Source organism: Bidens hawaiensis, unplaced genomic scaffold (assembly GCF_021521415.1).
Source record: "Bidens hawaiensis isolate Kalapana, Puna unplaced genomic scaffold, B.hawaiensis_p1.1 tig00062072_1, whole genome shotgun sequence".
Taxonomy (NCBI): Eukaryota; Viridiplantae; Streptophyta; class Magnoliopsida; order Asterales; family Asteraceae; genus Bidens; species Bidens hawaiensis.
This window is the reverse complement of record NW_027501129.1, coordinates 1,413-12,599: the sequence shown is the minus strand read 5'-3', so window position 1 is coordinate 12,599 and position 11,187 is coordinate 1,413. Positions and strand designations below refer to the sequence as shown.

General features: G+C 31.3%; 1 protein-coding gene across 1 annotated transcript; it reads right to left on the bottom strand.

The window, feature by feature from the left end:
* Nucleotides 1-8,716: 8,716 nt before the first annotated feature.
* LOC143603520 (uncharacterized) lies at nt 8,717-10,286 on the bottom strand. The gene is made up of 5 exons (XM_077080301.1): nt 10,081-10,286; nt 9,900-9,968; nt 9,557-9,632; nt 9,415-9,479; nt 8,717-9,313 (listed from the first exon to the last, which is right to left on the bottom strand). Exons 1-5 carry the CDS (start codon nt 10,249-10,251, stop codon nt 9,239-9,241), a joined length of 456 nt encoding a protein of 151 aa, XP_076936416.1. The 5' UTR covers nt 10,252-10,286; the 3' UTR covers nt 8,717-9,238.
* Nucleotides 10,287-11,187: the final 901 nt, after the last annotated feature.

Below are 11,187 nucleotides of genomic sequence, written 5' to 3'. Positions count from 1 at the left end.
CAAATATAAAATTATAAGTAAAACAAATAATTACATAGCGTATATGAAAAAAAAATGTATTGCATGTATGCTTGTATCTATACAATGTGTACATAAATTGATTTTATTTATATCACAAATGATTTTTTAAATAAACTTAATAAAAAAAATGTTGTGCAAAATCGTACCCGAGAATGCTTCTTTCTATTGAAAAATTCATTCTCGATGTCATATATGTATAATTAAAAGAATTTTGGTTATGAACCAATTTCGGAAATAAGACTTCTCATACGATAGTAGTTCTAACCACTCAGCCTAAATACAAAACAGGCGTTATCTTTATTAATATATTTATCAATTTACTACCCATCAAAGAAAAGTATGATATTAAATTGTAGCAATGGATGTTCTTCAAGAACTATGTTTTTCTAAGCTACACCATAAAAAAGATTTTAATAAGTTTCAGAGGGCTTATCGACTTTGTCATAATGACAACATAAAAAATAACGTGTTAACCCATTCAATTTTGTGAATATTTTGTTTCATTTGAGCATAGTTTTGCATGACATGCTTCCCATACAACGTTCTGATCACCATTGAAGGAAGAATTAATGTTGACATAAATATTTCAAATTTGATAAAAGTTAGAAGCATTGATAGGCATGGGGTGGCATGTCGAAAGTGTTCGCAATCTTTTCTTAAATTTTAATAGTTGAGGGAAAAATAGTCAATTTGCCAAATCCCAAACCTTTTAATTATTTCAAAAAAACGCCCTTAAAAATAAACTTGAAACCCGAATCATGTTTAAAATTCTAGCTTTCATACTTTTGACATTTTAAAGTCAACACTTTGAATCCATAAAAAATTTGACGATAAATCTATTTTGCATTCTCAAACTTTTAAAAATACTCAAAATTTTCATTTTTGACCCGTAACAAATTTTGACCTAAATGTAGTTAACTTGTAGCAAACAATCTATTTACCAACTTTTGACTCATAAAATCGAATTTAACTTCCACAAAAAACCCGAAACAATTTTCATTTGAGAAACATGATTTGTTGTTATTTTTGGAATTCACTAAGTATTTTGAAATATATAGTAAACTAATATGTTAATATTTATTTATAAAAATATATATATTATAAAAATATAGTGTAAATGAAAAGTGAATAATTATTGATTTATTACTTATATTAGGGTATATTAGTTTTGGAGGGAAAAAATTGTGAGAATTAACCAAAACATGACAAGTGTCCCTATTTATTTTACTTTATTAGAATATAGGTAGATATAGAAAATGGTTTAAATAAGAATAAAGAGTTTCCTAGAAATGGTAAGAACCAATAGATTTTTGACATTTGGCATTAAACCTATGGTAAAAGGATAATTCTAGGAAACTATGTCGGTTATAATGGTAAAAGAGTAATTCTAGAAAACTATGTCGGTTTTTGGTAATTTTAAATCTCAACCATTGATTAACATGATCCAATGGCTATGATTTATTATTAGTCTTCCTAGGAAACTACTTCTTTTTACTATAACCCTCCCCTATATATATATATATATATATACTAGCTATTATCCCAGTATTATATGATTGTTTTACATTATTCGTTTCTAATATTTATATATATTTTTTTATATTTTAATTTTATATATTGTAAGGAAGTTAATAATATAAAGAGTTTTATAAATAAATGAGATTTTATAACCTTGTTTAAAAGCTATCTGTGTTTGGTGAGACTTATGACCCGTTTATTTTTTTTACTATAAAATTGTTTCTTAATTATATATAATATATTATTTTAAAAATCAGATATTAATTTTTAGTATATCCCTATTTTATAGGATTTTCATATCAAAGATATTAATTTTTAATTTAATGAGATGTTATAACCCATTTAAAGGTTATCTGGGTTTGGTGAGACCCATACCCTAAAATTCTAGTCAAATGCATGAAAAATCTTCATTTACCAATAAAGCAATATGATGGCTTGAGAGAATATATGAAGCAATCAGAGAGCTTTTAAATGTTTCGTTTATATATATTTAAGATTAAATTTGTTGCAAAGTTCATTGCAAAATAAGTTTTTTTTTCTACATTTAAGAAAAAGGCTTTATTCGGAGACATATAAACTCGGTTTGCATTCTACTATCTGATCAGTGGCAGAATCAGATGTTTTGATCAACCGGAGGGTCGCAGTAAAAAAGGTTAGCATTCATTATTGGACATTAATTAACCAGTTTACGTAAATGGGGCTTTTCGTTAGTTACTGTAGTTGGTAAAAACATTATTTGTTCAAAGAGCTTTTAACTCATACATAAAACTACAAAACACGTTGGTAAAACAATGAGTGTTAATAGAGGGAGCAAAATTGACCCAAACTATGTAGTGATGATGATATCGGTGTGAATCAGTACTGTGCCAAATAATAACTATACCCATATAAACATTTAGGTAAATGAGTTAGTTGGAGTCAGCTTGACTGGTTTACAGGTTGATCTGTTAACTTTTATGAATTGTAGATTATGTCAGTAGCTTTAAATTGGTTGTTTAATTATTCTCGTAAGTTAAACAAGAGAAATCGATATCATGCTCAATAGTTCTAACACAATTGTTTTATATTCTAAGGTGTTTCTACCAACAAATTCTACTAAAAAAACCTTAATACGCATTCTGTCTTGGATACCTTTAGGGTTTTAAACCTGTGAGCCGGTGCGCTCAACACCTAAATTACCTATCAGTGAAACTTGTTCATAAAAATGAAAATAAAATCTCATTTATACTCTTTATAAACTAGTATGGTTTAACCAAGTTTAAAAGCTACAATACCAAACAGACTGGTGAGTTAGCTAGTGAGCTTTGCTTCTGGATCCAATAAGAATTGTGATATTTCACTTTCTTTGTTCAACAACCATTAATTAGTCTACAAGTGTTGACGCGGACGTGAATTCGGTTGTTTATGGTTACGTGTGTTATTATATCAGAACTAAAACCAAAATAAAAATAAAAATAATAATAAAATTTGAGGTGGACCAATTGGGTGACGTTAGCCGGTAAAACTCGAGCGCTGGTAAAACCCGATCGTACGTTGTTGATCCCGGACATTGAGGCAATGCTTCTACGCAAATTTGGTTGGTTTATGTCACATTCGTGACAGTTGTGACAGTACCGAAACTAAAAAACAAACAAAATCAGCATTATATCTATTTTCGTTACGTTTGTTATGAGATTAGAACTAAAACAAAATGCATTGAGTCTACTCGAATTCGGTCGGTTTCCATCATGTTCGTTACGGTATCGGAACAAAAGCAAGACAAAATTTACATTCGTTGGTTTTCGTTACGTTTGTTACGAACCGAAATTAAAACAAACCAAAAAGGATCAATATGGTGCCGCAAAGTTGCCGATCGGGACTTTGCGACACCAAGCTTCTTGTTTGTATTACATAATAATAATAATAATAATAATAATAATAATAATAATAAGGTGAAGCAGCAAAAATCACAGGAGACGGAGACACGTCGCAAGAAGAATACCCTGAGCTGGCAAAAAAGTAGCTTATATGTGTCCAGTTGATGATGCTTCAAAAGACTTGTACCATATGCATGAAATTCAGTAGCGCTAGCACAGTAGCTATTTGTTAGAGGCAGCCAACTTCACATTATATATATATATATATATATATATATATATATATATATAATAACATGAAAATATAATTTTTTTTTCTTTTTAGTGAGGGTTACCATCAATTTAATTTAGGTTTGCTGATATTTGCTGATATTATGGTCATAGTACGGGTATTGTAAGAACTTCGTATTATGTTCAAATCACACATGACACAACATGAAAGATGCAACGTGTTTCATCAAATATAAACCGTGTTCAAAAGAAACATGTGATATGACATTTAATCGTTAAAAGACATGCTAAATTGTCAATGAAAATTGAAAATTGTTACGAAGTAAACATCACCACCAATCCACCATAAATGCATGCAAATTTAAATCAATTTGAATACCACTTCAAGCAATTAAGTCTTGTTTGTAGGGTAAGGTCATGGGTGATGCCGTGATGGAACTTGTGACAAAGTGAGAAAGCAGAAAGCGTCTTAAAGAAGAACATGTTCGACGTTATAAAATGCAAGCGCTAGTAAAATACTTGTTTTGCGGGCATAATTATTTGAAAGATGTTATTAAAAATAGGTTTGATCTCATAGCGATAATCAAATATGGGGCTAGTATACTCTTCCTAAGATGGATATTTAACTAGAGAATGATTCAAGATAATACTGTAATAAAAGTTTAAGACCAACAATTATGAGACCCAAAAACACCTAAAAACATGTCTAGTTAGTTAATCAGTTGGCACATCAAAATGCTCATTATAGACTAAAAACTCGCCTAATAAGAAAAACCTAAAAACACCAAATAAACATCATCATATCATCACCGTCATTGTAATTGTTAAAAGTATTGGCGGGGCTACCAAACTCGATTTTTTCTTGTTATTCCACAAAACCAAATGCTCGAAAATGAGCTACAAAACACCAACACACAAAATGGGTACAATACAACGAAAAACTGCCCTCCATAGCCCCCTTTTTCTTTAGTAGTGCACGGCTACAGGTCGGCTGAAGGTCAAAAATGGACCATTGCTAATGGCCCCTAAGACTATAATGCAATGTAACTGAATATCAAACGTTCAAACAAAGTAGTTACGCACTTACTCCTAACATTCAAACAAAAGTTGACCGAATACAGATATTTAACCAAAAATATAAAATACTGAAACTGATATGTTGTTCAAAATGATTAAATCCAACAAAACAGATCTCTGAACTTTGATGTTTAATCTCAATCTCCGGCCTCAATGGAATAGTCTTACGTGTTTCTTTTCGATTATAAAAACTCTATGAAACTAACCAGATAGACATATGGTCAAAATTGAGAATATCATTACCACCTTTATTTTCTTCAACCTCTTAACCAAATCTTCTAGTTGAAAACCATAAACGATAAACTTGCAAGTCTACTGCATAAATTAATAACTTTATAGTCTTCAAAGTAAACACAAGCAGTGCAACAGTTGATATTGGATTTCCCAAACTTGAAAAGAAATCAATATACACACTTGCATTTGCTTTATTTATTTCTATCTTATAACGATTAAACAACTCCAGAAATTTTCACTCAATCTTTGATTTCCATAATTTTCTAAAGTACTTCATTTTGATGATCTAAAATTAACGCCATACTTATTGGTTAAATTATTTTAACATTCATCAAATACTGTTTGCATAGACTCACCTACTTATTTCTAAGCCGGAATCCTCATTGCATCTGGTGATTAATTGTCGGGGGCGAAGTTAGTTTGAGCTATTGTGCATGCATGGGTAAAGTTACCAAAGGCTGGGGTATTTGACTCGATCAAAGAGATATTGGAATATCTGGTGAAGTTTAAAAACAATAAGGCAGAGTGCGAGGCGGTTCAAGCTATTTCAGGTATAACTTGTTGGATGATTTGGAGAGCTCGTAATGACATTATTTTCAATAACCGTTCATGGTCACAAATTTGGTGAATGCTATAAAAGCCGCATCATTCCTATGGATCAGCCAGGAGCAAAAGACCGGATCATGATTGGGAGAAGTGGTGCAGGTTCAATTTCGTTAATTTTCCGTTATGAGCTTGTAGTTGTTTCGGCTGTGGTTTGTTTTTATTTTTCTTTTGTATTTCGGGCTCTTGCACCTTGTAAGTGTCCTTTTTTTCGATTAATGGTTTTGGCCTTTCAAAAAAAACCTACTTGTTCTCTGGCTCATTAAACATTTTTGTTATAGTGGGCATGTATTATGCAGATCTCATTAAATAACAAATTTTGTTCACTAAACAGCAAATTAGAGGCCACATACTTAAACCCTGAAGTTTTCTTCACGATAAAGATATCCACTGTAAGCATAACCTATTAAAACAAACTAATAATACTAAAAGAATATCATTATTAAACAAAAAAACTAAAAAAAATAACACGTTCTCCTAATCAACTTTATTGTCATACTCAACACTATTTCACTATGAAAGTAGGATCTATAAATGAAGGCCACATCAGAAAAGTACATCAACAAGAAAAACAAATAACATGTTATAATATATAAGCATTAAATCAAAAATACATATATGAAACAAAACATAGCATACTTAAAACAAAGAATACCTTTCAAGCAATGTTTCCAGCATCAAGAGTAACATTCATCGGGTTGATATCAAGATAAGGTTTCAATTTGCAAAGTATATCTTTTTTCTCAACACCCTTGTGAGGCCCAGAAGATGGTCTATAATACGTTACAATGCTTCAAATTCTACTAATGCACTCAAGTAGTTCTTCAAAACCATCGTTGGCAACAAGATCTATAATATGAGCACTGCATCTTGTAATTGTAAATACATATATGGTCTAAGACCAAATGGGAACCTTAAGAATTTGTTTGAAATGAATTGCTCCATAAATTGATGAAGCGTCCTCAACGATTATTGTAAAAACTCTATTAATACCACATCCATGTAAGCATCAATAAACTAATTTCGTTTTATCATATCGCTATTATGATTTAAAGTTTTATAAAAGTTCAATTTACTAAACGACACATTATATATAATTCCGAACAGACATTCATGTGTTCATCTAAGAGATATATCATGATCTTTTGAAAACATTTCATTAATTGTTTTCTCACTTCTTCATGAAATTCTCAAGCCCCTGGTTTACAAACACACGAAAGGTTGATTATCATTTGTGCGTGTCTAGACAATAAAAATTTCTACACTTTTCTTGACTAAACATTTGAGCAACCGAGCTACCACAACCAAACTTCAGACTTTTAGGCATAAAACTTGATATACATATTTATATTAAGTTTTAAGCCTAGAAGTTCGGAGGATGGCTGTGGTAGTTTGGCTTCTCACAAATTTAGCCAAGAGAAGTGTAGAAATCCCCTTGCTTGGATGTGCATAAAAGACAATTGACCATTTAGTGTAGTTAAACACGAGGGGCTTAGAGAATTCATATGGAAGTTATATCCAATGTTTAATATTGTCTTGATCAAACAATTGCAAGGGAAAGCCGGTTAATAACTGAAGAAGAAGAAAATAATTAATAAAATCTTTTAAAAGATCATAATGTATCACTTACTACCAACACATGGTTGTCTATTCAAAATTATTATTATATATCTTACAGCAAATCCTGTTGACCGATGATTAGTTTTGAGAGAAAAATTCAAAACTTTCACCAAACTCCAAATCATAAGAACAATATAATAAAGAAAGAAAGTTTATCAATGCTTTGCAAGGATGAGGTATTACTAGAGTTCTATAACAAATGTAGATAATGCTTCATCAATGACATTGTAAGAAAATGCTTAAAGATTCATATTTTGTCTTGGATCATAAGTATTTCCATTTAAGATGTAATGTTCATATTATAAATCATACTGATAAAGATGGTTTAAGAAAACAAGTTGATTCCAAAAGTAGAATTCCAAAAAAAGATTATATTGAGGAAGAGCATATAAATTTCAAAAGGAATTGAGAAACCATATCTTGTTGTCAAATCCGAATGGAATTTGGTGTTCTTAATGTTAGAAACATAGTTTAAGTTTTCAGGATAGGTATTTTTCTATTATGCTATGTTTTGTTTCATGATCATATGTTTTATCGTTATAGACTTCTTGTGAATTCCAATCATAAATCCTACTTTCATAGTAAATTTGAGCATGACCAGGGCAGTACAAGAAACAAACAGAATGATTAGAGTTTTGGACACATGTGAAGCGGATTAGGAGAATGTGAGGTCTTTTTATTCTAGATTCATATTTTGGGTTTAATAACGATATGTTTTATTTTATTTGCTTGTCTAAATAGATTATTTAGGAAGTATTGTTGGGTTTTTTTTATGTGACTAAGAATTTCTCAGGATCTAAGTATGTATGCGTGTGACCTCAAATTTGTCGAGCGATGAGCTTTGCACAATGCGATTACAACGAAATATCAAGTTGTATGTGGCATCAATGCCATTTTTTAGTATCTAATTGTATTATTTTAGTTATTGTGTAAGCCATGATATAAGGTAAAATTTTCAAAAAGAAAAACTAAGTAAATCAAGGATCAAGTGAAATGAAGCATTATTGGAGTGGTTTGATTATTATATAATGAGAATAGATAAAGCAAAAGGAGAATAGATTAAGCAAAAAAAAAAGAAAAAAGAAAAAAAAAGTGTATAGTGTATACTTCTAACACTAATTTGATTGATGACAAAGGGTTGATAATAGTGAAGTCGATATTTAATTGTGTGATGGGAGCTAGAAAACAATTTTAAAAAAAAGGGGATAACGTATTTGATGTCTTAGGTTGGAGAAGACTAAAAAAAAAGCTTTGGGAATTTCAATCTTAGTTGTTGCATGCGAGTCCGCGTTTAGTTATAAAAGCTCTTTTACTTAGAAAATCGTGGAGTCATTGATTTGTGTACAAGATTGGTTACGGTCTACACAACACGTACGGATTTGCTACAGTATCTTGTTTATGAAATACAAATAAAAGATTGATCAAGAACTTGAAGAAAGTAGAAGATGCTAAAAATAATTCCATGTTGAAGATAGAAGCTAAGAGCATGAAGCAAAGACGAGCATGTGAATGTCTAAAACTGTGCGTGAACAAATTCAAAGGTAAAAACTAGAGGACTTCGATTCGTGACATGGAAATAAATGGTGTATTTATAAAAACCTTAATCTATACAGTTTGTCTCAAAAGCTTAAGCCAAAAGAGTTAGGCTCAAAAAAGGAGGATAACTCCATGGCATCAAGATCTATTAAGTTAAACTAGTCAAACTCAAGCTTGTCTTAACTCTTTTACACTTCAAATTATATAGTATATTAACCTATTAGTCTAAATGCCACGATATTATACGATAAAAGAGTGACCAAGTAAACTCAGCTACAACATCAAGATTGCTTTGGAAAAGAAAGGAAAACAAAGTGCATACTAAAATAGACTAGAAATAGAATCACGTGTGATTGAAAATAGAAATGACATTTAAAATAGTATTTAAAAGATGTTGAAAGAGAGTTGCATGAATTATAAAAGGAAACATTAATAGTATTTGGAAAAACTAATTAGGTACCATGTTTCAGAAGTTATATCATAGAGCAATGGCTACATATATGAACTTGATAGTGAATGTATCTAACCTCTTCCCTATGAAGTTACTGCTTTTGAGGTTTTGACTTTGTGTACCCAAGAGAGATTAGCTTTTGTATCAGCTTCTTTTCAGCATGTGCCTAAAATGCCCAAACAAGACGTCTAGGTTAATTAAACAAACTAAAATATATTAAAGCTTAAAAAAGATCCAAATGAGAGAGAGAGAGAGAGAGAGAGAGACCTCGAGCATGGGGCTATCTTTTGGAATATTACATGCTAACGTTACAGGGGCACCGGTCTTCAAAACTACAAAAAGAATCCATGTTAGCACATAAACAACAAGCACAAAATGTAATATAATTTTAAGAGAATATAAAGCGTACCTATTCGACGAGCAATACCAGATCCTGTATTGTCAGAGGTTCCACCAAGCAAGGAAGTCACGCTCACAATGTTATTCTAAAAGTAACCAACCGAGTCAAATACCTTTTTATCGGGGTGAACTAAAAAAATAATCATTAAAAAGAATAAAAAATTCTTTGTGACGGCTTGGAAACAGCATTTGGCTATTTATATATAGTTTTACGACATTATTGTTCAAAACAGCAGCCATCTTTCAGATTTCAAGCAAAGTACGTACATCCGTCACATGGACGGTGTAAATGTTTACACAACCTTAATTGAACAGCAAAAGATAAAACATCAAAACTCAAGGGTAAAACTCACTGGTCTTGTGGATGCAGCGGCATATAGAGATCCAAATCTGGCAGTTTGACAACCGATCCATGCATATATCTACAATCAATATTAGCATTAGCAGAACTACTCAAGAACACTGTATTATAAAAGGCAACAAGCTGCCTTGATCAGTTTCCATACAAAAACCGGTAACATTATTTAAACAAACCTGTTTGGAGAAACAGATAATTTGAAAATGAATTGGAATGTTGTTAAAACTGTCGGAGAAACATGTGATCTTGATATTATCTTCTTCTTTAATCCCCAAGCTCTCAACGTCATGAGCTATATCATCGGCTGACCTTGATTCTATGGTCGATGTATGCGAGTCAACATCCATAGTTTAGATTTTAGGATAGCTAGGGTTTTTCACAAAGTATCTATAAAATGTAACATAGAACATCTTGTTACAAATAAACTCATGCAAATTAAAAAACTAGACGATTATCACAACCGACTAAAACATCAGCATAAATATTGTAATTTTTTGTAGCTAGTGAGTATAAGCATGTCTAAAATTAACAAGAGATTAAACAGATACTTTATGCAAATAAATTAACTACCAATACTCTATGCAGTCAATAGCGTTGGGATAGTGGATAGCGGTCCCTTGCAAAATAGTAGTGTCAAATAGCGGAACCGCTATTATCGGTGCTATCGACTGCTATTTGACTGTTATCGTGATGAACGATTGGATTCCTTGGTTGATGCGAAGGAAGATTTCATTGCTTATGATTAGATCATGTTTCAAACATTGACAATTTTGTGTATTGACTGTTGATATTACTATTAGTATTATATATGCTTTACATTTTATTATGCATATATAGAGTGTGATATAAATTTTGTATGATATTAAAATTACCGGTATCCCACCTCGATAACCTATATCTCAAATAACGGCCTCTATTTGCTTTAACTGCATAGCTAATAGGTGTATCATAAAAATAATCAGTCAAACTAAATTTAATGATTTAAAGCTGTAAAAGAAGATAAACTAAATTCGAAGCAAAAGGCATTCAGGTTAATCAGAATTAGAGTGATAGTTGAACAGCATCAAAAACAGATTCAGATTTAGCATCAGCTAACTCAGACTCAGAATATACAAGATCAAAATTCAGAAGTCGTTACCGTTGATTTTAAGTAAACGGAGTCGTAAGAGGAGGCGATTTGTTCCGGCGACGGCGATTGTGGCCACCAGCGTTCCTGGTATCAGGCTTCACTTGAGAGACAAGTTTGAGAAAACAAACGTTCGGGTCGACTTACCCGGATCTAA

Bases quoted from the DNA above. Each gene is read 5' to 3' on its own strand.
- LOC143603520 (XM_077080301.1), bottom strand. From the start codon at position 10,251: ATGGATGTTGACTCGCATACATCGACCATAGAATCAAGGTCAGCCGAT. The intron at 9,969-10,080 runs GTTTGTTTAAAT...TATTGATTGTAG, and splicing joins TTATCTGTTTCTCCAAACAG to ATATATGCATGGATCGGTTG. The intron at 9,314-9,414 runs GTCTCTCTCTCT...TGGGCATTTTAG, and splicing joins AAGATAGCCCCATGCTCGAG to GCACATGCTGAAAAGAAGCT.